The 20,874-nt window shown below is 55.4% G+C and overlaps 1 protein-coding gene across 5 annotated transcripts; it reads right to left on the reverse strand.

Annotated features, from left to right (window-relative positions):
- Positions 1–2,877: 2,877 nt before the first annotated feature.
- Positions 2,878–20,808, reverse strand: ZMAT5 (zinc finger matrin-type 5). Of its 5 annotated transcripts, none has more exons than XM_071762846.1 (6): positions 20,684–20,803; positions 14,862–15,088; positions 13,283–13,345; positions 13,007–13,087; positions 6,987–7,098; positions 2,878–3,130 (listed from the first exon to the last, which is right to left on the reverse strand). In XM_071762846.1, the coding sequence occupies exons 2-6, from the start codon at positions 14,986–14,988 to the stop codon at positions 3,001–3,003; spliced, it is 513 nt and encodes a 170-aa protein (XP_071618947.1). In that variant the 5' UTR covers positions 14,989–15,088; positions 20,684–20,803; the 3' UTR covers positions 2,878–3,000. The 5 variants fall into 5 exon arrangements, with proteins under 5 accessions (XP_071618947.1, XP_071618945.1, XP_071618944.1 ...); XM_071762844.1 differs by lacking the exon at positions 2,878–3,130 and adding an exon at positions 5,637–6,441 and having other exon boundaries at positions 20,763–20,808; XM_071762843.1 differs by lacking the exon at positions 2,878–3,130 and adding an exon at positions 5,637–6,441 and having other exon boundaries at positions 14,862–15,091; positions 20,684–20,791.
- Positions 20,809–20,874: the final 66 nt, after the last annotated feature.

Below are 20,874 nucleotides of genomic sequence, written 5' to 3' on the forward strand. Positions count from 1 at the left end.
CTCCTACAGTCACAGCTCCTCGCTGACACCAAGGGACCTGTTGGGACGCTGAGCCCCATCCCTGGAGCATCCTTTGCTCCCAGCTGGGCGGTGGAAGCAGGGAAGGAGTTGGGTGCCCCGTCCTGCTCTGACATTCAGCATTCAGCCCTTTCCCCAACCCTGGCGGTGACACAGGACGTTTCACTTCTCCCCCTCCCCGGTAGCGGTGAAATACACCCGCATAAAAAGCTGGATGCATCCACAAAAAGCTGTGAGGTCCTGGTTCCTGCAGCTCCCCGGGGGTTCCGCACCTCGGTGAACACACAGCCCCCTGCGAGCACCGCTCAGCTCGGCCCCGACAGCGGCCACCGCGGGAGCTTTGGCAGAAAAACCCAAATTTAATTCCCCTCCTGGCCAACCCCTCTCTGCTGGGTGCTGGGCAGGCACGGCTCCCATTCTGCTCTTGGCTTTCCTGGGAGTTTGGGCACCACGAGCGGGTCGTCTCCTTGGGAAGAGCCAAGGAGGGGCCGGGGCTGTGCTTCTACACCCACCCCACCCCCTCCTCATGGTCATTTCCAGACGGGTTTGGTGGCTCAGGCAGCGCTCTGGCTCTGGGTCCCCACCAAATTCAGGTTGGAGCTCGGGAGCGGGTTCGGAGCCGCGACGATCCTGGGCGTTGGGGGAGAGGAACATCTGGATCTGCCACCCGCCAAAACCAGCTGGAGCAGGGCTGGGACCCGGGGGGTTCTGGAAACAAGTCCTCAAACCCCAGGGAGGAGCGGCCAAGGGTTTTTTTCAGCTGCTCTGGGGCTCAGCCGCCGTCCTCGAAACGTCGGTGCCAGAGCCGGGAGCGCCCGAGCTCTGATTTTGCCTCTGCCCGCAGCGGTGGCCTCGTCGGGAAAGTGTCTGCTGCCACTGCCACCGCTCCGCAGCCTGGCACCAAAGCCATTTGTCACCCTTTGAAGGCAGGGGTGGGGCGAGGGGGGTAAGAGGGGGAGGTGGGATGAGACCCCGGGGCCCCCAGGGCTCTCCCTTTGCCCGGTGGGGACGCAGATCAAAGCCAAAGCTGCTCCTGCCCCGCTGGGAGCACAGCCCCGCAGCTCCCACCCCAAAGAGCCCACCCCACTCTGGGCTTGGGGCTTCCCCCTTTTGGCCTCCTGCAGGCAGGGCAGGGGAGGAGGGTTTCCCGCAGATCGGTACCACCTGGGTGCTCTTGGTGACCCCTGCGAGGATGGGACTCGGGGCTGATGCTGCTGCATCCTCTGAGCCCAAGACCTGGGGTTCCCACCCTCCACAGACCCCCAAGCACAGGGCTCAGCACCTGGAATCACCACATCCTGCTGGTTGGAAAAGACCTTTAGGATCACCCAAGTCCAACCATGAGCCCAACTCTGCCCAGCCCAGCACCACCCCCTGTCCCTCAGCCCCACATCTCCAGGGCTCTGAAACCCCTCCAGGGATGGGGATTCCACCCCCTCCCCAGGCAGTGTTTCATGACCCTGTCACTGAAGAAGTTTCTCCTCAGCTCCAACCTAAACCTCCCCTGGCACAACTTGAGGCTCTTTCCTCTTGTCCCATCCCTTGTTCCTTGGGAGCAGAGCCCGACCCCCCTGGCTCCAACCTCCTCTCAGGGGGTTGCAGAGAGCCAGAAGTTCTCCCCTCAGCCCCCTCTGCTCCAGGATCAACACCCCCAGCTCCCTCAGCTGCTCCTCACAACTTCTCCAGCCCCTTCTCCATCTTCTCCAGCCCCTCCTCCTTGCTCTCCAGACCTTCTCCTTGTGCTCCAGCCCCTTCCCCAGCTCCATTCCCTTCTCTGGACTCACTCCAACCCCTCAATGTCCTTCTGCTCCTGAGGGGCCCAGAACTGACCCCAGGGCTGGAGGTGCAGCCTCCCCAGCACCCAGCACAGGGGGACAATCCTTGCCCTGCTCCTGGTGGCCACACCAGTGCTGCCACAAGCCAGGATGCTGGTGGCCTTCTTGGCCACTTGGGCATCTGGGAAGGACAAAAACACCCTGGAGTCTGGCTTAAAGCTCACCCCAGCTCCAGCACACCTGAGTTCTGTGCTGCAGCAGGACTCAGCCCCCCTGTGGTCACATCCATGCTCGTGTCCCAGCTGTTGTCCCAGGATGGGATGTGGGGTCCCCACATCCATCTGCCCACCCCCCCTGTGAGGCAGGAGCTCTGCCCCCAGAGCCAGCACCATCCAGACAAGGTTTGGCTGCAGGCACTGGCTCCTGCCCCAGCTCTTCATGAATCTGGAGCCACCACAGCCTCGTGGCAGCCAAACCTGAAATGCACTGGCAGGAGGTGCAGCCATCCTGGACAGACCTGCCACAGGGGAGCTGCTTTCCCAGGACACTGCTGGCTGGGATCCCCCACACTCCTGGTAGCTCCACGCTGACACTGAGCACCCTCCTGCCCTCCCCAGGGGACCAGCTCCCCCTTCCCAGACAGCTCCCAGAGCAGGGAGTGACCCACAGAGGGGTTTTCCCCACTGGTTGCTTTATTTGTTGGAGAAGGAGAAACCTCAGGGTATTTTTTTCCTCTTTGCTTCTCTGAGAGCAGGAACAGAAGGTTTACAGGAGCTCCCCAAGCTCTTCATTAAGCACCTGAACCACAGCAGTTTTGCATGCTGAATTTAACAGAAACAAACATAAGTCATAAGCAGAGGAAATATAAAGGAAATATAAAACATCAGTGTTAAAAGCCTTCAGGTTAAAGCTTCCAGCCTGGAGCAGGGCAGGGCTGGGCTGAGAGCAGGCAGCACCAGTGGTCCAAGGGGACAGATCCTGCCCAGGTTTTTTTGGGCTGGAGCTCAGATCCCTGTTCCAGCTCCAGGGAGACAACCACCCCTCTGGCTCAACCCACGGGAGGAGGAACACAACATACACTGACTGCAAGGGAGGGGAGGAAAGCTTTTATTGATATAAAAATACATATATAAATGATTCCATCCTGTTCCTAAAGCAGGTGAGGAAGAAGTCCACCTCCAGCAGAACTCCAGGGGGAGGGGGGAGCTCAGCCCCACTGCAGATTGGGGGGGACAGGCCACCCTCCTGGGGGGGGGGCCTGCAGGGAGGGGGGAAGATCCTGCACTGGTGGCCAGCCCGGGGGGTACTGGAAGGGTGCTGGTTTCTCAGGGAGAGCACTGCAGAGGGGGGAGAGGGAAGAGGTTTCAGAGGCTGAGCATCCCTGAGCCCCCCTGCTAGCCCCCCAAAAGAGGAGGGGTAAATCAAGAAGCATATTCAGCCACCACCCCCCAGTTCCAACAGCCTTTGAGGAGCACCAAGGAAAGGGGGAGAGTTTAGAGCCCCCCAGGACTGGCAGGAGAGGTCGGGTGCTGGGCATGGGGCTGCTCCCCTCCATCTGCACAGCTGAGTTTTGAGAAGAACAAACCAAACCAGCAGATGTTTCTTCCCCAGCAGCCTGAATCCCAAGCCAGCTGCCTGCTGTTTCCCAAAGGACAAGGACCCCTCAGAAACAGAGGAAGTGCCAAAGTGCTGGGGTGTTTTCACAGAAGCACCCTTCAGCAGAGGGAAACTGGCTGCCTCCTCCAGCCCCAGCCTGGGAAACATTTTGTCTTTGCCTCTCCCTCTGCAGTTTGCAAGCTGAGGCCACTGCAAACGCCCCCCTCTTCCCCCCCCCCTAAGTGAGGAGGTGCAAAAGCAAGGAGGATCTGGTCTCCAGCTCAAGAAAAGTGCTTGGCCAGGCTGGGTTTCAGTTCGAGGGAACCATACCTTTCCCATTAATCCCTGAGTGCAGGAAACTCATTTGTTCTGTAGCACAAACCCTGACAGCAGCCTTCAGCTTCTCAGGCCTCTGCCACCATCCCTGATGAATCTTTTTAATTGTTATGCCAGAAGAAATCCAATCAAACCCTTTTATATAATGCTGGGGAGAGGCTGCACCTTTCCTCCCCTCCCCTCCCTCCCTCCAAGCATCGTGGCCCAAAGCCAACCCCAGGGGTTGAGTGCAGCTTTTCTAGGCAACCAACATCCAAAAAAAGTCATCTGCTCCACAGCTTTGCCCCTTGACAGGGACTCTTTTGAGCTGAGGATGAGCCAAGGATGGAGCCAAGCCCCTCTTGGGCAGGAATATTTTTTGCTGGGGCTGGGTCAGGCCCTGCAGCAGTGCTGGGGAGAGGGGTGGTGGCCTAGGTACCAACTATTGAGGTGCTGTGTGAGCAGAACTGAGCAACAGGGAGGGTTCCCTGGGTCCTCATGGGGTGTGAGTGCTATCAAAGGTCTTCCTACAGCTGGAGATTGGCTGCTGTCTAGCAAGAGTCAAGAATATTCCCTTGCTGAAGGCATTAATGGGAACCCTCTCCTCTAACCTTGTCCATATTCATGAAACCAAGCACAAACTCAGGTTGGGTGGAGAATGGATGGAGAGCAGCCCTGAGGAGAAGGATTTGGGGGTGCTGGGTGAGGAGAAGCTCAACACAAGAGAGCAATGTGTGCTGGTAGCCCAGAAATCCCCCATATCCTGAGCTGCATCCCCACTGTGTGAGCAGCAGGGCCAGGGAGGGGATTGTCCCCCTCTGAAGATTCCCTTGGGGTAAATCTGGGTCCAGCTCTGGGGTCCCCATGAGCAGAAGGACAGGGAGGTGCTGGAGCCAGTCCAGAGGAGGCCCTGGAGCTGCTGGGAGGGCTGGAGCAGCTCTGCTCTGGAGCCAGGAGGAGAGAGTTGGGGGTGTTGAGGCTGGAGAAGAGAAGCTGCAATGGGGAGACCTTAGAGCAGCTTCCAGTGCCTGAAGGGGCTCCAGGAAAGCTGGGGAGGGACTTGGGACAAGGACAGGGAGGGATGGGATGAGGGGGAAGGGTTTGCAGCTGCAAGAGGGGAGATGGAGAGGAGATGTTGGGGAGGGAGAAATTCTTTGGGGTGAGGGTGCTGAGCCCCTGGGTGCCCAGGTTTCCCCCAGAAGCTGTGGCTGCCCCATCCCTGGCAGTGCTGAAGGTTGGATGGGGCTTGGAGCAGCCTGGGTTGGTGGGAGGTGTCCCTGCCCATGGCAGGGGTGGCACTGGATGATCTTCAAGGTCCCTTCCCACCCAAACCAGCCTGGGGTTCTGTGATTCTATGACACCTGGGATATCTCAGCAGCTTTGATTCCTCAACCCCTTTCTGATGGAAATCAGGATGTGGGCTCCCCAGCAGTTAGGGCAGAAGAACACACTCATGAGCACTGCCAGACTCCATTTCCTCTGCAAATCAGGCTAAAATTCAGTCACACCCTGGCAGAGCTCCACTGCCAAAAGAAGGACACAAACTCCATCCAGCTCCACCCCAGCTCTCCAGAAAGCAACATCACAACCTGACACTGAAAATCCTCATCAGGTGGAGGCTTCCAAATGAAGATTGGCCCCTGGAGCCCAGGCTGGGAGAGAGGCTGCAGCAATTTCAGGTAATTCTCCATCCATGGGGCTAATTGAGGTAACACTCAAAGATGGTGCTCAAGTTAAGAAATGGTTGCCATGTGGCCACTACTAGCCCAGCAAAGTCTTTTCTTTGCACTGTGGTGTATGTGGAGACTGAACCAGGCAGCACCTCCACCTGCCAGGTGTCCCCCCAAAAAGCAGGGCAGAGAGAGGACCTGGGCTGCCTGTAGTTACCACAGCAACATCTCCCATCACACTTGGGGAGCATCTCACTTCCAAGGACATAATTCCAGCCCTGTTTGAATCCTTCCTACTCCCTGCTGCCAGAGGAGGAGCTGGGTCTCCAGCATCTGAGTTTGGAGCTGACTGCCCTGGAGAGCATTTCCCTCCTGTTCTGTGCAGACTAATGGTCTTTCTTGACAGCAGCAGCCAGGCAAGGCAGCCCCTGGGCAGGTTATCATCCAAACCCACAAATTCCCCAAAGCACCTGCCAGAGCTTCTGCCACATTGCAGGGACCCCGAGGGCTGGAGGAGGGAGAGGGAGCTCTTTGTCCTTAAAAGCATGTTGAGGAGGAACAGGGAGTCCCCAGGCACCAGGAGCACAGGGATCTGCCTACAACAGCTTCTCTGGCAGACAGCAAAACACACAGTTCCTCAGAAGGGCCAGGTTGGGGCTGGAGAGCATGAGGGGAGGAGAGAAATGACAGGAACAGGCATAGAGGGAGAGAAACTTTAAATAATTGGTGTTCAGTTCCTGCAGCAGATGGTTTCAGGGCCTACAAGGGCAGAGAAGCTGGGTAGAAAGCCCTACAAATCCCAGGTCTTGTGTAGCTTTGGAGGCAGCAGGAAGCAAATAGTTTTGCAGGGCTGGAAATTCCTCTGGGTATGGTGATGGCCAACTTCTGGAAGGGACCATCTGCCCCAGGAGGAAGGGATTGGTGGACAAGATGGGGCAAAGTGAAGCATTTGGGGGGCAGGAAGGTGCCAGCTGCCAGTGAGCACCACTGCATGGCTCAGGGCAGCCAAGCTGATGGATGGAGTGAGCAGGCAGCAACCAGCCCAGGCAAGCACCAGGAAAAAGCTCCTGCCCAGCCCAAGCAGAGAGAGGACATGAACAAACAGAAAAAGAACAAAAGAGAGATTTGGCACTAGCCCAAACACCATCCAATTAAGTCTGCAGCAGTCAGGTGAGTGAGGAAGCAGCAGGCACCCAAGACCTAATGAATGCCATGAGGAGGAGCTCATCCCACCCTCTGTCTGGCAGGGACTGGCAGGGCTGGGCAGGGACTGGCAGAGATGGGCAGGGACTGGCAGGGCTGGGCAGGCAGGGGATGGGGAAACTGTCACCAGATGTGACCAGGTTCCTGCCACAGCACTCTGGGCAGCAGTAACTCAGCACCCTGGCAGCACTGTCCTTCCCTGGGTCCATCTGCATGGCTGCAGCATGTGCTGAGCAACAGCACGGGCAGGATGAGGAGGAAATGGCAGCTCAGAGGGGTGGGGAGTTGGGACCTGTGAGAAGCTGTGCATTCTCCTGTCCTGCTCCTCCCTCCCAGGGGATCTCCCCCTGCAGAGCCTGCAGCAGAGGCAGCAGTCAGCCTTCACCTGGCTGCTCCCCAGGCACTGTACCTGTTGCTCTGAGCCATGCTCAGTCTCTTTGCTCTCTTCTCCAGCCAGTCCTCAATGGTGCCAGGTGGGACATCTGCTCCCTCCTGCCTCAGCTCCTTGGATCTCTGCTCCCCTGGTTAAGAGAGGACAGAGAGACAGAGCTATCAGACACTGCAGTCCTTTCACTCCATTAAACCCCTGCTCATTACCCTGCACAGCTTCCCCTTGGGGGGGAGTTAGCAGTCAGGCTCTGGTCCCTTCTCCTCCACTGCCATCCACTGCTGGGCCTCCTGGCTGCTGACAGCTCCAGCCAGCCCAGGCTCTGAACAGAAGGGAGTCTGACATCTCCCTCACCCTCACCTGAAACATCCCCTCTGCTGGCCCTGAGCCCTCAGCCATGTCCAAAGCTGTGTCCCTCCAAGTGGCAGGAGGGACTCGGCCACCTCTGCCCAGCAAGGTGGCAGTGACAGGGACATCACAGGGATGTCTGTCTGGATCGATGCGGGCTTGGCAGGCTGAGAAAGTCTGCCAGGTTCAGACATCCAGCCAGGAGAGGGGATTTCAGAGATGCTGTCAGCTCTGCTTAAAGCACACGCTGCCTGATGTGTCCCCAGCTCTGCAGGAGACTCTCACCATGCCCTGCTCAGCCCAGGTGCAGAACTGGAGCAGAGAATGGCGTGGGGAGGGGAACAAGTTCCTGCATTTCCTGATGGAAGTTAGGAACCAGAGAGGAAGCCAGTGGGAAACCTCTGCTGTCTACCAACAGGCAGAGCAGCCTGAGGTCCTTGCAAGCTTTCAGCCCCTCTGGCACCCCATCCTGCAGCTCTGCAGAAGGACACAGAGACAGTGGGGGCAGCCCAGCATCACCAGTCCCTCCCAGTGGGCAGAGGACCACAGCTGCCTCTCCCTCTTTGTCACCACCAAAGCAGGACAGTGCAGAAGAGGGTTGAGCAGGAGACCTTGACATGACCAAGACAGTCATGTCCCCAAGATCATGTCAGGCAGCACAGGCCAAGGAGCTCTGAGAGAAGCCAAGGTGATACTTGGAAGCCAAACACTGCTGTTAATAAAAACGCAGCCAAGGCAGCTGCGTGTCCCCCCCCTCCTTGCCCTGCTCACCAAACCCTGTGGGGACAACCCTCGGGGGGGGTTCCTGATCCCATTTAGAGCTCAAGCCACCAGCAGCCCCAGCCTGGTGGCAGACACCTGCAGCTGTGCCCACCAGGAGCCTGCTCCACACCTCCCCGCCGTATGTCACACGTTTAAGGAAAATATTATAGGTTTCCAGACAGGGTGTGAAATTAATATTGCTTGGGCAGAGTGAAGGATCACTTCATCCTGGTGGTGGCAACCAATTCTTCATCTGCCTGTTGAATATTAATAAGGATGGCAGGAATGTGCTACACAATGAGCAGCCGGAGATGGATAATTTGTCATCTCCAGCCTTTTCAGCTGCTGCTGCTGCTGCTGCTGCTGCTGCTTGGGGGGTGAGGATGGACTGAGTGCCACCACAAAGACAGCCTGCTGTGGGTCTGATGTCCAGGTGCTGCTCTGCAACCTGGTGATAAGGACACAGCTGGAGACAGGACTGTCCCTGGGCAGCAAACTCCCCGCAGAGCCACTGGGGGTCAAGCAGGTGAGGGCACTGGGGAGGCAGGAGCCTCAGTCTGATGGGCTGGGCAGACTCAGGATGTGGGAATTGAGCTCCCAGATTAGACTTCCCTGGCAACTTTGACCACAGTCACCTTCTTTCCCCTTGTTTCAGGTTTTTCCATCTGTTGAGTGTCTGGGCAGATCCCACCTCAGCAAGGGGGCAGGCTCGAGAGGCTGTGGTGAGGCAAGGAAGAACATCACAGAGTGACACCCACCTCTACCTAGCATCAAGGTTTCCTTTTCATCCCACTCCAGAGTGGGATCCCACTCCACTCCACATGCCATCTCTGGACCCCCCAGAGAACAGACCTAAAACTGCCAGACCAACCCTGTTTAGAGCAGGGACCTCAAGGAACCAGGAACTGGTGGAAGCCCATGGACTCATGCAGCCACATCTCACTGCCCAGAAAAGCTCACTGGTTGCACTGGGATGACTCCAGGCCCACAACGGCCTAAAACAGGTCCCAGGACTTCAGATTAGAGACATCTCTGTTCACACAGCTCCACAACTCACTGCTCCAAAGCACTCCAACCCTCAGGCTGAGGAACGGGCAACTGTCCACCTCAATGTGTGCCCATCAAGAAGGCAAACCTTTCATCTCAACTTCCTCTGAAGCACACACATGCCATCCAGGAACCACCAAAACCACAGTGGGGTTGGCAACACCCCCTGAATGTCAGCAGGTATTCCAAGGTGTAGCTCTGAAACACAACTTCCAGCCCCTACACCTCATGCACGGCTGTGGAGCCAGCCAGACTGCAGCAGGTGTGAAGGTGCTTCCCCCCTCTTCTCACTGGGGTGTTTGCTTCAAAGTCTAATTACAGCTAATTAAAAGAGTGGCTGTAGCTATGAAATGCCTCTAATGATGCCAGAGCAGGAGTCCAGATTGATCTTCTCTCCCTGTGCAACTTTTAGCATCAGTTTTCATCTCACGTGAGACGCAACCACCAGCACCAAGCGGGGCACCCAGCAGGGAGATTTCTGTGTCACCCTTCAACTCCCTCCTTGGGCAGGGAAATGTGGGGAGCCCAAACTCCTGCAGAGCACCCAAAGAGCAGCAGGCTGAGGCTGATGAAGCCCTGTGACACGAGCAGCTTCACGAGTTACCACCCCAAAGCCCAGCAAGCCCCAGTCAGCTGCCAGAGCCCCTCCTGCTCAGCACTGATTTCAGCTGCTTGCCCACAGCCACCCCCACCCAGCAGGGTCACTCATCTGCTTCCCACCACACAGATGGATTCCAAACACTCACTTACCCCATTCCCTCTCTCCTCACAGTCCTGGCAAGCTGGAGCCCACCAGGGTCGTTGGGGGCAGGGGGTGTCCAAGCTCCCAGCAGGAGTGGCAGGGATTAGCGGGGAGCCAGGAACTGGAAGCAAGAAGCTGGCAATGTGACAGTGACTTTTCCTGACATGACTGTACTCAAAATGACAGCAGGGAAGTGTCTGGCTGATGAATGATGCAGCAGCTGTAGAAAGCTAAGGCTTTGATGCAGGAACAGCTGGAGAGATGCTTCCCTCCCTGCTGAAGGTGGGAACTGTTGCTCCTTGATGAGTGCATTCTGTGGGGTGGGTGCAGAAGTGCTGAAACCAAACTAGGGCACTCTCTGAGCTGTTACAGAACAGGAAATCATCCAGAAATTTTCTTCCCTAATCCACAAGACTTCACACAAACAGCAGGGTGAATCCCCTGCACTGAAAAGGCCAAATGTTGAGAACAATATTAGTTTTCCTTTGGCTGTAATAAAGCTGTATCATTAGCAAGTGGAGCTCACTGACACAGAGCTACCAACACCAAACACTTCCCAGGGATCCAGGCACAGGTTTCATATTTACATGACACAGAAAAGCCATCAGGTTTTAAAAACAGTCAAAAAGGGCTTTTATGTGGTTGTCCATGGTTGCTGGACACGGGTTAGTGGGCTACACCACCTCACCACAGGATTCCTTCACATCTTTTCCTGAAGCATCTGCCCCTGGACAAAGGGAGCCAGAGGTTCAGCAGCTCCTCTGCTTCCACATCCATGCCCCAAAGCTGAGGAAAGTGGAATTCAGCAGCACTGTGGATCCACCACCAGACCCACCCCAGCAGAGGCAGTGTGGCCACCCCCAGCTCAGTCACAGAATCATGAAATTTTGGGTTGGAAGGGACCTTTAAGTCCATCCAGGTCCAAGCCCCTTGCCATGGGCAGGACACCTCCCACCAGCTCAGGTTGCTCAGAGCCCTCTCCAGCCCGGCCTTAAAAACTTCCAGGGATGGATGGGGCTTCCACCACCTCTCTGGGCAACCTGGGCCAGGGTCTCAGCACCCTCCTGGGGAAGAACTTCTTCCTCACATCCACTCTGAGTCTCCCCTCCTCTAGTTTGAATCCATCCCCCCGTGTCCTATCACTACTGACACCCCAAAAAGTCCCTCCCCAGCTTTCCTGCAGCCCCTTCAGACCCTGGAAGGCCACAATGAGGTCTCCTGGGAGCCTTCTCCTCTCCAGACTGAACAACCCCAACTCTCCCAGGCTGTGCCCATGGCAGAGCTGCTCCAGCCCTCTGAGCATCCTCGTGGCTCTTCTCTCACTCCAGCCTCTCCTGAAGCACCCCCAGGGATGGTGACTCCACCACTTCCCTGGGCACTCCATCCCAATGTCTGATCACTCTTTTTGTGAGGAAGTGCTTCCTGAGATCCAACCTAAACCTCCCCTGGAGCAGCTTCAGGCCATGCCCCCTCTTCTCCACCAAGTCCTGCTGAGCTCTTCCCTCCACAAAGCTCTCTCTGGGACCAAGTGATCACATTTAGAGGTCCTTGAGCTGCTTAACCCCCTTGCTCAGCAGCTCACAGGGGATTTCCAAGGAGCAGCACCAGCAGAGAGGCCAGCAGGACTGAACCCTGCAGTGTCAGAGCACCCTGCCCATCACTCCTTCCAGTCTAATTGCTTAATTAAATGTTGGACTTGGTAATACAAATGCAAGGCTTCCAAGTAAGCTCCCAGGAATCAGCTCTCTCCTTAGCCAATTCCCCACTTACATCTGACCCATTTGACACCAATCAATATTCAATAACAAGTGTAATTGGCAAAAAGAACCCTGCCTGGGTGGAGGGGAGCTTGCCAGCCTATCTGGAACTTTGCTCTGAGGAGCACCCACCTCCCTGGCAATAAACAACCTGCACTGCCTGGAAATGGCACAGGTTGACATCCCATGTCACCTCTTGGGAGCCCAGGGCTTAAATCTGCAGCAGAAAAGGGTTGGGGAGGAGTTCTGGGCTAGCAGTGGGGAAAAGGAGAGAGCCAGCTCCAAAAACTGCTGAGTGGAGCAGGGTGAGGTGGGTGACTGCCAGCCTTGCTCAGTCCCCTCAGAGTCACCTTGGGGACATGCAGACTGACTCAGCAATGGTGAGGGCTGGAACAGCTCTGTTGTGCCTCCCTCCTGCTCCCCCAGAGTCACCAGAGCCCTGCCTCTCCCAATCCCACCCTTCTTTCCCCAAACCCTATCCCTGCCTCCTCAGATCCCACCCCTGAGCCCTGCCTCTCCCAATCCCACCCCTCAAAGTCTCAACACAGTGAGTGTGCTCCAGGGCTGCCAGGCTCTCAGCTCACACCCCTGAGCTGTCAAAACCTCCCAGCTGCCACCAGTTCAGGTGGGAAATCTCTGAGGACACTGGGAATTCAGGAAGAGGCAGACCCCACACACCCCCCCAAGCCTCATCCCTGTATGAGCACATACACACACACTCCCAATCTTTAAGCCTGTTTTCCCCAGGCTGTTGGGAAATCACAGAACCATGGAATTCTGGAATCATTAAGGTTGGAAAAGACCTCCAAGATCATCAAGTCCAACCATCAACCCAGCCCCACCAGCCAGCTAAAGCATGGCCTCAGATGCTACATCCACACATTTTCTCCAGGGATGGGGACTCCACCACAGCCCTGGGGGCTCACAGCAGGGCAGCAGTTGGCACTCATCCTCTGCCCAGACCTCAGTTCCACCCAAAGCCACCTGAAAGTTGGCTGTCTCTTCCCAAGAGTGGAAGCAGCAGTTCCCTGGTAATAGGAGAGGGGTGTGGGATAATCCAGTCCATAAATTCAAGGGGAAGTGATGTACCAGTGCCCTCTGCTGCTTGCAGCTTTTATTCCCTGACTGAAGGAAACCCCAAGGGCTCAGAAATCACCCTCTCTGCTTCAGATGCTTGCTGCTAAGCAGTAGCAGCATTGCTCAAGTCCAGGTTTGTGCCTGTGCCAGCAGATGAAGAGCAGAAAGCAGAGGAAGGACTGCAGCACTTGCTGCAGACCTGCTGAGAGGCAAGGAGGAGGCACCCAAGCTCAGCTCACAGCACCCAGGCCACCCACCCCACTTCTCAGACCCCCCCTCCCCAGCCATTCTCTGGTTGGAGGACTCACCTTGCACCTGGGCACTCAGCTTCTCCAGGTCCTGCTCAGTCATGTGGGAAAATCTGCAGTTGGACCCAAAATCACACTGTCCTGGAAGAAAAGCCATGACATCCCCTGAGAGCCCTCCCTTGTGCATGCAAACCCCAGCTCCACCACCCCTCCCCAAGCCCTTCACTCCCTCTGAGACAAAACCCACACCACCAGGGCTCTCCAGAGCAACCTGGGGCTGACTGCTGAAGGAGCTGCTGGAGCTCAGGGAGTTATTTCTGCCTCAAAAAACCTCACCTGTTTGCAGAAACTTCCGACAAGGTTTCTTGGTTTGTTCCTCTTGCAGGATAGCAGCAGCATCTGGGGGAGACAAAGGAGAAGACAGAGTCAAGATCTCATGCACAGCAACCCCCCAGGGCTCCAAACAGGGCAATTGCCTCCTGGGGGAGCATTTTACATGACAACCAGGAACTTAAGCTAAGAGTAAAGTGAGAGTTTGCACTCCTGGCTTCAGCTTTTCACTGGTGTGGTTTTCTTCTTCATGGTTTCTTCCCATGCCAGCAGGGGAGAATCAGTGTGACAGAAGAGCAAGGACTCTGCAGCACTTGTGTGCAGCAGAGGAAAACCAAGCAGACCCAGAGAGCTCTCAAAAAAAAAAAAAAAAAAAGCTGTGTGAGGCCTCACACAATCCTGAGTCTCCAGTGGACAGCACTGAAATTGTCCTTCATCTCCCAGGGACATCCTGAGGAAAATGAGCCCCAAAGCTACAGCAGCTCCCACAGACTGGGGAAACACTTGCATTGTCTAGAGATAAGAGGACAAGGACCCCCTAACCAGGGATGGGATGAGGAATTTTGTCAGCCAGAGGGAAACCAAGGGTTGTAGCCTGGTGAGAAGATGAGTGCTGGGTAATGCTCCTCACCAGCACTGATCCAGCTGTGCTGGGGCTCTTGGTCCTTCACTTTTGGCCATTACACAGAACCTCTCCAAGGTCCAAGAACTGCCCAGAGCTCTGCAGCCTCTTCCTCACCTTGTTTCCCAGGAGACAAGCAGTGCCTGCAACTCCTGGTCCTGAGGAACCATACAGGCAATGGTTTCATAATCAGTTTAGCCCAAACTGTGTCTGCCACTGCCAAAACAAAGCCCTGCTCCCTGTCACAGGGACAGAGGGACAGACATTCCCCCCATGTTCCTCAGGCTGGCACTGAGACACAGGGAACTGCCTGGTGAGCTGGGTCAGAGCACTGAGCTGAATGAGAAGAGTCCTGGTAAACAAGCAGAGGTCATGGCCTCTCCTCCCTCATGTCCTGACACCACCTCCAGCCCCTCTGCCAATGCCCCAGTGCCCCTACCTCTCCTCCTCACCCCCATTGCCCAGTGGGGCTTGATCACACCAGTGCTTTGAGCTGCTCCCCAGCCCTTTCACCCTGCTGGGATCTCCACATCCTCAGCCTCTCCCCCCCTGGGTGTGCTTCACCCCTGGGGATGGCTCCCTCCAGCTTCCTCCACTCACACATTTATATTCCTCCCTCCTCACAGCTCAGCTCTGCCTGGCAAAAGGCACCTCCCTCACCTTCAGAAGCTGCAACTCATTTTGTTCTGTCTCAGGTTTGCTCCTGATGCCAGGAGAGTGTCCTCAGGCACAACCTCCCTATCTGTCACCTCCTCTCAAGTCCCCCTCCCACACCCCCTCAGACACCCCAGAGATTCTGTCTCTGCCTGACAGCAGCAGTCTCAACTCCACAATTCACTGGCACAGACAACCTGAGATGTAAATCACCAGTGCTGATTTACTGTAGCTATTTTGCCCCCTCATCACTCACCCATCACCTCCCCAGTCCCAGCCAGGCAGCAGCAGAGAGTTGGCAGCACCCACCTCGGAATAAGTCGTACCAGAGCCTCTTAGCCCTGAGATGCTGCACTCCATTGAGGTGTTTCTTCCTGTTGTGAAGGTTGTCCTGAAAGGACCTGTCACAGTAGTCACAGAAGTATCTTTTCCCCATCTCTCTCCTGGCAGAGCAGCATCAGGACAGCCTGGGAACCATCAGACAGCTCCTCGGTGCCCCCCTACTCTGGGGATGGAGGAGCCAGGATTTACAGGACCTGCTTCCAAAGGAGAGGAAACTCAAATCACTTGGGGTTGGCAGAGAGAAGAAGAGGTGAGACCCAGCAGTGTAAATCCTTGTCCACCAGAGACTGGCAAGGCAGCAGCTGCTGTGTGTCCATGGCTCAGATCTGCACTTCTGACTTCCAGTGCCCAAAGCCACAATTTCTCTGCAAAAGAACTCTCCTTCCTGCAAAGCAGAGCCCCCAGAGAGCCAACAGCTCTCAGCCACCACCACCTGCACCAGGGAAGGTGCCACAGGAACCAGAGTGCAAACAGGAGGAGCTACAGGTCCGTGCCACAGCCTCCTCCTGGGCTTTAACCCCAGAGCACAACCTCCACAAGCTGCCACGTAAGAGGATGGAAAATCCCCCGTGTTCACCCCTGCAAGGTAAGGAAGAATTTCAGCTGCTCCTCAAAGAAGGCAAACCAGCAGGAAGCTGCACTGCAAGCAAAAAAAAAAAAAACAAAAAAAAACACTTTTTTTGGTTCACTCAATCATCCCTGTACACCAAGGAGTGCCCTCCTCCTCCTTCCCAGCTTCCTATGAGGAGAGATAGATCCTGTGAGGAAGGGCTGAGGGAGCTGGGGGTGTTGAGGCTGGAGAAGAGGAGGCTCAGGGGAGACCTCATCACTCTCTACAACTCCCTGAAAGGAGGTTGGAGCCAGGGGGGGGTTGGGCAGATATCAGTGGGACAAGAGGGCATGGACTAAAGAATTTTTTCCTAATATCCAACCCAAACCTCCCCTGGCAGAGCTTCAGCTCTGCCAGGGGAGGTTTGGGTTGGATATTAGGAAAGAATTCTTTGCAGAGAGGGTGATCAGGCATTGGAATGGGCTGCCCAGGGAAGGGGTGGATTCTCCATCCCTGGAGATATTTCAAAAGAGCCTGGATGTGGCACTCAGTGCCATGGGCTGGGAACCACGGGGGGAGTGGAGCAAGGGTTGGACTTGATGAGCTCTGAGCTCCCTTCCAACCCAGCCCATTCTGGGATTCTGTGATTCCAGCAGCACAGAACTAAGGCCACGACAGCCTGGAGGAAAGAACCCCCAGCTCCATGGCCCCTCCAAGCAGGGTGGAGATGCCCAGTTCTTCTCCTCCCATGGGGAAGAGGGGCTTAGAGCATCTGGATCACACATCTGGAGACTCTGTGGTGGAGCACAGAGAAGCAACAAGGACAGGATTTGGGTGCTCTCTGGGCCTGGAGTCACCAGGACAGATGGGGTGTGGGGTTACCTGCAGCCCTGTCCCCACTGGTTGTCCTTGCTGGTGGCACCCCAGACCCACTGAAGGAGCTGGAAGTTCTCTCCTGAATGATCTAAAGGTACTTGATAAATGCCAGAGATGGATGGGCTGGGAGATAAACTCCAGCAGCAATTCTCCAGTTTTTTGACACCTTGACAGCCAAATGCGTTTTAAAAAAATGGCACAGAGAGAGCAGCCCAAGGAATAAAGATTGTGTAAATAAACCTGGGTCAGAATCCATCACTGCCTCCCTAATGATTCCTCAGAACCAGGAGGAAGAGCAGCAGCAACAGGCAGGCCCTCAGAGCCCAGCATGCTGAGCCAAGGCAGCTCTGCCAAGCCCTGCCAGCCAGCCCAGCACCTCTGCCCAGTTCCCTTCCCCTACCCCAAAGCTGCTGTTTCTATCCCCAAATCCCTGGGAATCTCTCAGGCCTCCCATCACACAATAAATAAAATAATTGAAATAAATAAAATGCAAAACAATAATAAAAATTAAATAAATAAAACGTGGTCCCCTCCATGATGCAGCAGAAAGATCTTTTTTTTTTTTTTTTTTTTTTTTGAGCTGGCTTGCAAACCTTCATACTCAAGGTAAAATCATGGAATGATTTGGGTTGGAAAGGACCTTAAAGCTCCCCCAGTGCCACCCCTGCCATGGGCAGGGACACCTCCCACCAGCCCAGGTTGCTCCAAGCCCCATCCAACCTTCAACACTGCCAGGGATGGGGCAGCCACAGCTTCTCTGGGCAAAGAATTTCTTCATGTCCAACCTAAACGTCCCCTCTTCAAGTTTGAAACCATTAAAATGTTCAGAGAAGCAACTGAATTTCAAAGCTCTTCATGTTAAGGTCTTTTTTCCTTGCTTGCCACCTCTCCTTGGGGTGCTTCACCCAGAAACCCAGCCCCAGCTGCTGGGTCAGCTGAGGTGTGACAGCTCTGTGACAGCTCTGAGGTTGTCCCACTCCATGGATGTGGAGTCACCATTGCCCCTCACCCTTCAGTAGCTCATCCCAGAGCTCTGGGGCTGCTGGAATCCAGAGGGAAGGCTCCTACCCTAGGTACCCACTGGCAGACTCTGCTCTGAGTTTTTTAAGGACTGCAAAATCCTTCTGCCGTGCTGTCCCAAAGTTCCTGGGAAGATAAAAGCTCCCTGCTTCAGCTCCTGCTCTCCAGCTCTGCAGAAGAGGCTGCTCTGAAGAGGGAAAAACAAATGAATCCCACACCAGTTCCCACAGATCTCACTGGGAATTCTGCCTGCAGAAGCCCAGCAGCTGCCAGCCTTTGAAATCCTATTTCAAACTTTGCCTTTCATCACCCCGACAGCAATAATTGCAGCAGCTCCTTCCCCAACCAGGAGGGCAGAAAGCAAACTCCAGCAGATTTTCCAGTGTGGATCTCACAGCCTGGAGGTGCCAGCTCCCAAATTCTCCTACAATTCCCAGAGCAGGGGAAGAATTGAAAGAATAAACCAAACCAAAGCAGACAAACCCCACAAACAACGAGAGGAGCACCAGATCCTCTCAGAGATCACCCCCTCCAAGGATGACACTCAACACTTAGCTCCATCTTTTTAAGGATTCAGGATTATCCTGGCTGGATCCTGACAAATCTGCAGCACCAGAGCTTTGGGCCCAACTGCTGCTTCCCAGCACCACGGTCCCAGTATAGGTTGGGGGCTGAGCTGCTGGAGAGCAGTGTAGGTGAAAGAGACCTGGGGGTCCTGGTAGACAAGAAGATGCCCATGAGCCAGCAATGTGCCCTTGTGGCCAAGAAGGCCAATGGCATCCTGGGCTGGCTCAGGAACAGCGTGGCCAGCAGGTCCAGGGAAGGGATTCTGCCCCTGTGCTCAGCCCTGGGGAGGCCACAGCTTGAGTCCTGTGTCCAGTTCTGGGCCCCTCAGCTCAGGAAGGAGATTGAGGTGCTGGAGCAGGTCCAGAGAAGAGCAAGGAGGCTGTGAAGGGATCCAGCACAAGTCCTGTGAGGAAGAAGATGCCCATGAGCCAGCAATGTGCCCAGGTGGCCAAGAAGGCCAATGGCATCCTGGGGTGCATTAGAAAGGGGGTGGTTAGTAGGTCAAGAGAGGTTCTCCTCCCCCTCTATTCTGCATTGGTGAGGCCACACCTGGAGTATTGTGTCCAGTTCTGGGCCCCTCAGTTCAAGAAGGACAGGGAAGTGCTTGAAAGAGTCCAGTGCAGAGCTACTGAGATGATTAAGGGAGTGGAACATCTCCCTTATGAGGAAAGGCTGAGGGAGCTGGGTCTCTTTAGTTTGGAGAAAAGGAGACTGAGGGGTGACCTCATCAATGTTTTCAAATATGTAAGGGGTGAGTGTCAGGGAGATGGAGTTAGGCTTTTCTCAGTGGTGACCAGTGATAGGACAAGGGGTAATGGGTGTAAATTGGAGCATAGGAGGTTCAAGTTGAATATCAGAAAAAATTTTTTTACTGTAAGGGTGACGGAGCCCTGGAACAGGCTGCCCAGGGGGGTTGTGGAGTCTCCTTCACTGGAGACATTCAAAACCCACCTGGACACGTTCCTAGGGGATGTACTCTAGGGGGCCCTGCTCTGGCAGGGGGGGTTGGACTAGATGATCTTTCCAGGTCCCTTCCAACCCCTAGGATTCTAGGATTCTATGATTTCCATCTCCCCCAGTGGCTCCAGCAGTCAACAAAGAGCATTATTCAGTTGAAAACAGGGATGTTTGCTAATTAAATCCAGTCATTAAGAAATGAAGCAAACGTAGCTGCTTCAGAAAGAACTGCTTCAGCTTGCTCATTTCCCCTGAACATTTCCAGACCCCAATTAGGCTCAGGTGATCAGCCCTCTGGACCCAGGAGCAGCCACAACCTCAGGCAGGCTTTGGACCAGCTTAAAAATCCCTTTCTGCATAAAAAAGAAACCACCTGGTTTCTTTTTTGAAAAGAAAGCCTTTTCTTGAGCCTGGGGCTCAATGCTTTCAAGTATTAACCCCAAAATCCTCCCCTCTTGGGGAAGCCTCTTGGAGCACAAGCAGTGGGAATGTTCCAAGACCCTTCACAGGGATCTCCCTCCTCCAGGTGAGGTGAAATTCCAGGCAGGGGCTGGCTCACATCTCACATTTTCCTCTCTTCCTTGCTGCCCAAACACCCAACACTCTCCTCGAGTGGCTCCAGATTTATTTTGGACTCTCCCAGGGTCTTTTCACCCCCAAGATGTGGGCAGAGGGAAGAAGGTGACCCCTGGGCAGCTGCCTGAGTTTTTTTTCTCCCCACTGAGGATTGCTGCTGGGCCCTGACCTCAATTTCCCACTTTCCCATCACCCAAGTTTGGGGCTGTTTTGGCCACTTTGGGTACCCAGAGAGCTGTGAAGTGAATTAAATCCAAGCATTGGGCTCAGGACACTCAGCTGCCAATTTTCCACGTGCTCCTTCTCTCTGAAGGAGCAACCCAAACACTGCAGGACTCTTCAAGCCCTTCAGCAGTGACACAAACCCCAGACAGCCCCCCCCAGAAAACTTTGGGAAATAATAATGGAGTTTTCCAAAGGTGCTCACACTCCACCAAGGAGCTGCCAGCACAAGGAGAGGCTCTGCCTCACCCCAAAACTCCCCCAGGAGCTGCAGGGAACCAAACAGAAAGAAATGAAGAGGAAAAACCACACACGGCCAAACCAGAAACATCCCTGACCCCAATGTCCTCATCCCTGATGTCCCCAATGTCCCCGTCACCAACATCCTGGTCCCCAAAGTCACCAAGGTCCCTGTCCCCAGCGTCCCAAATGTCCCCAATGTCCCTCTCCCCAGTGCCACAAACGTCCCCAATGTCCCTGTCCCCCATGTCCCTCAGGGCTGTCAAATCCCTGTCCCAAATATCCCAAATGTCCCCAGTGTCCCTCTCCCCAGTGCCACAAACGTCCCCAATGTCCCTGTCCCCCATGTCCCTCAGGGCTGTCACATCCCTGTCCCGAATATCCCAAATGTCCCCAGTGTCCCTGTCCCCAATGTCCCCATTCCTAATGCCCCTCAGGGCTGTCACCTCCCTGGCCTCAGTATCCCAACTGTCCCCAAAATCCCTGTCCCAGTGTCCCCAGTGTCCCCATCCCCAATGCCCCTCAGGGCTGCAACATTCCTGTCCCCAATGTCCCCATTCCTAATACCCCTCAGGGCTGTCCCATCCCTGTCCCCAAGATCCCCAACCCCAATGTCCCCAGTGTCCTCATCCCCAATCTCTCTCCCAGCCCCCCCAGGCCTGGCCCCCGCCTGGCCCCAACATCCCAAATGTCCCCAACCTCCCTGTCCCCAATGTCCCCAACCTCCTTGTTGGGGCGGAGGGCTCCATCCCGCTCATCAGGAAGCCCAGGGGGAACTCACCTTATTTCGCCGAAGGCTTTTAGCAAAAATTAAAACTCCCGTTTCGGCTCCAATCCCCCCCGCGCTCCACTGCACTCACCTCAGGCCTAGGCCGCGCCTACATCTCCCAGAAGCCCCCGCGGCGCCTACAACACCCAGAGGGCCGGTGGCGCGGGGGCTTCTGGGTGTTGTAGGCACCGCCCGCCCGCCGT

This window comes from Heliangelus exortis, chromosome 19 (assembly GCF_036169615.1).
Source record: "Heliangelus exortis chromosome 19, bHelExo1.hap1, whole genome shotgun sequence".
NCBI lineage: Eukaryota > Metazoa > Chordata > Aves > Apodiformes > Trochilidae > Heliangelus > Heliangelus exortis.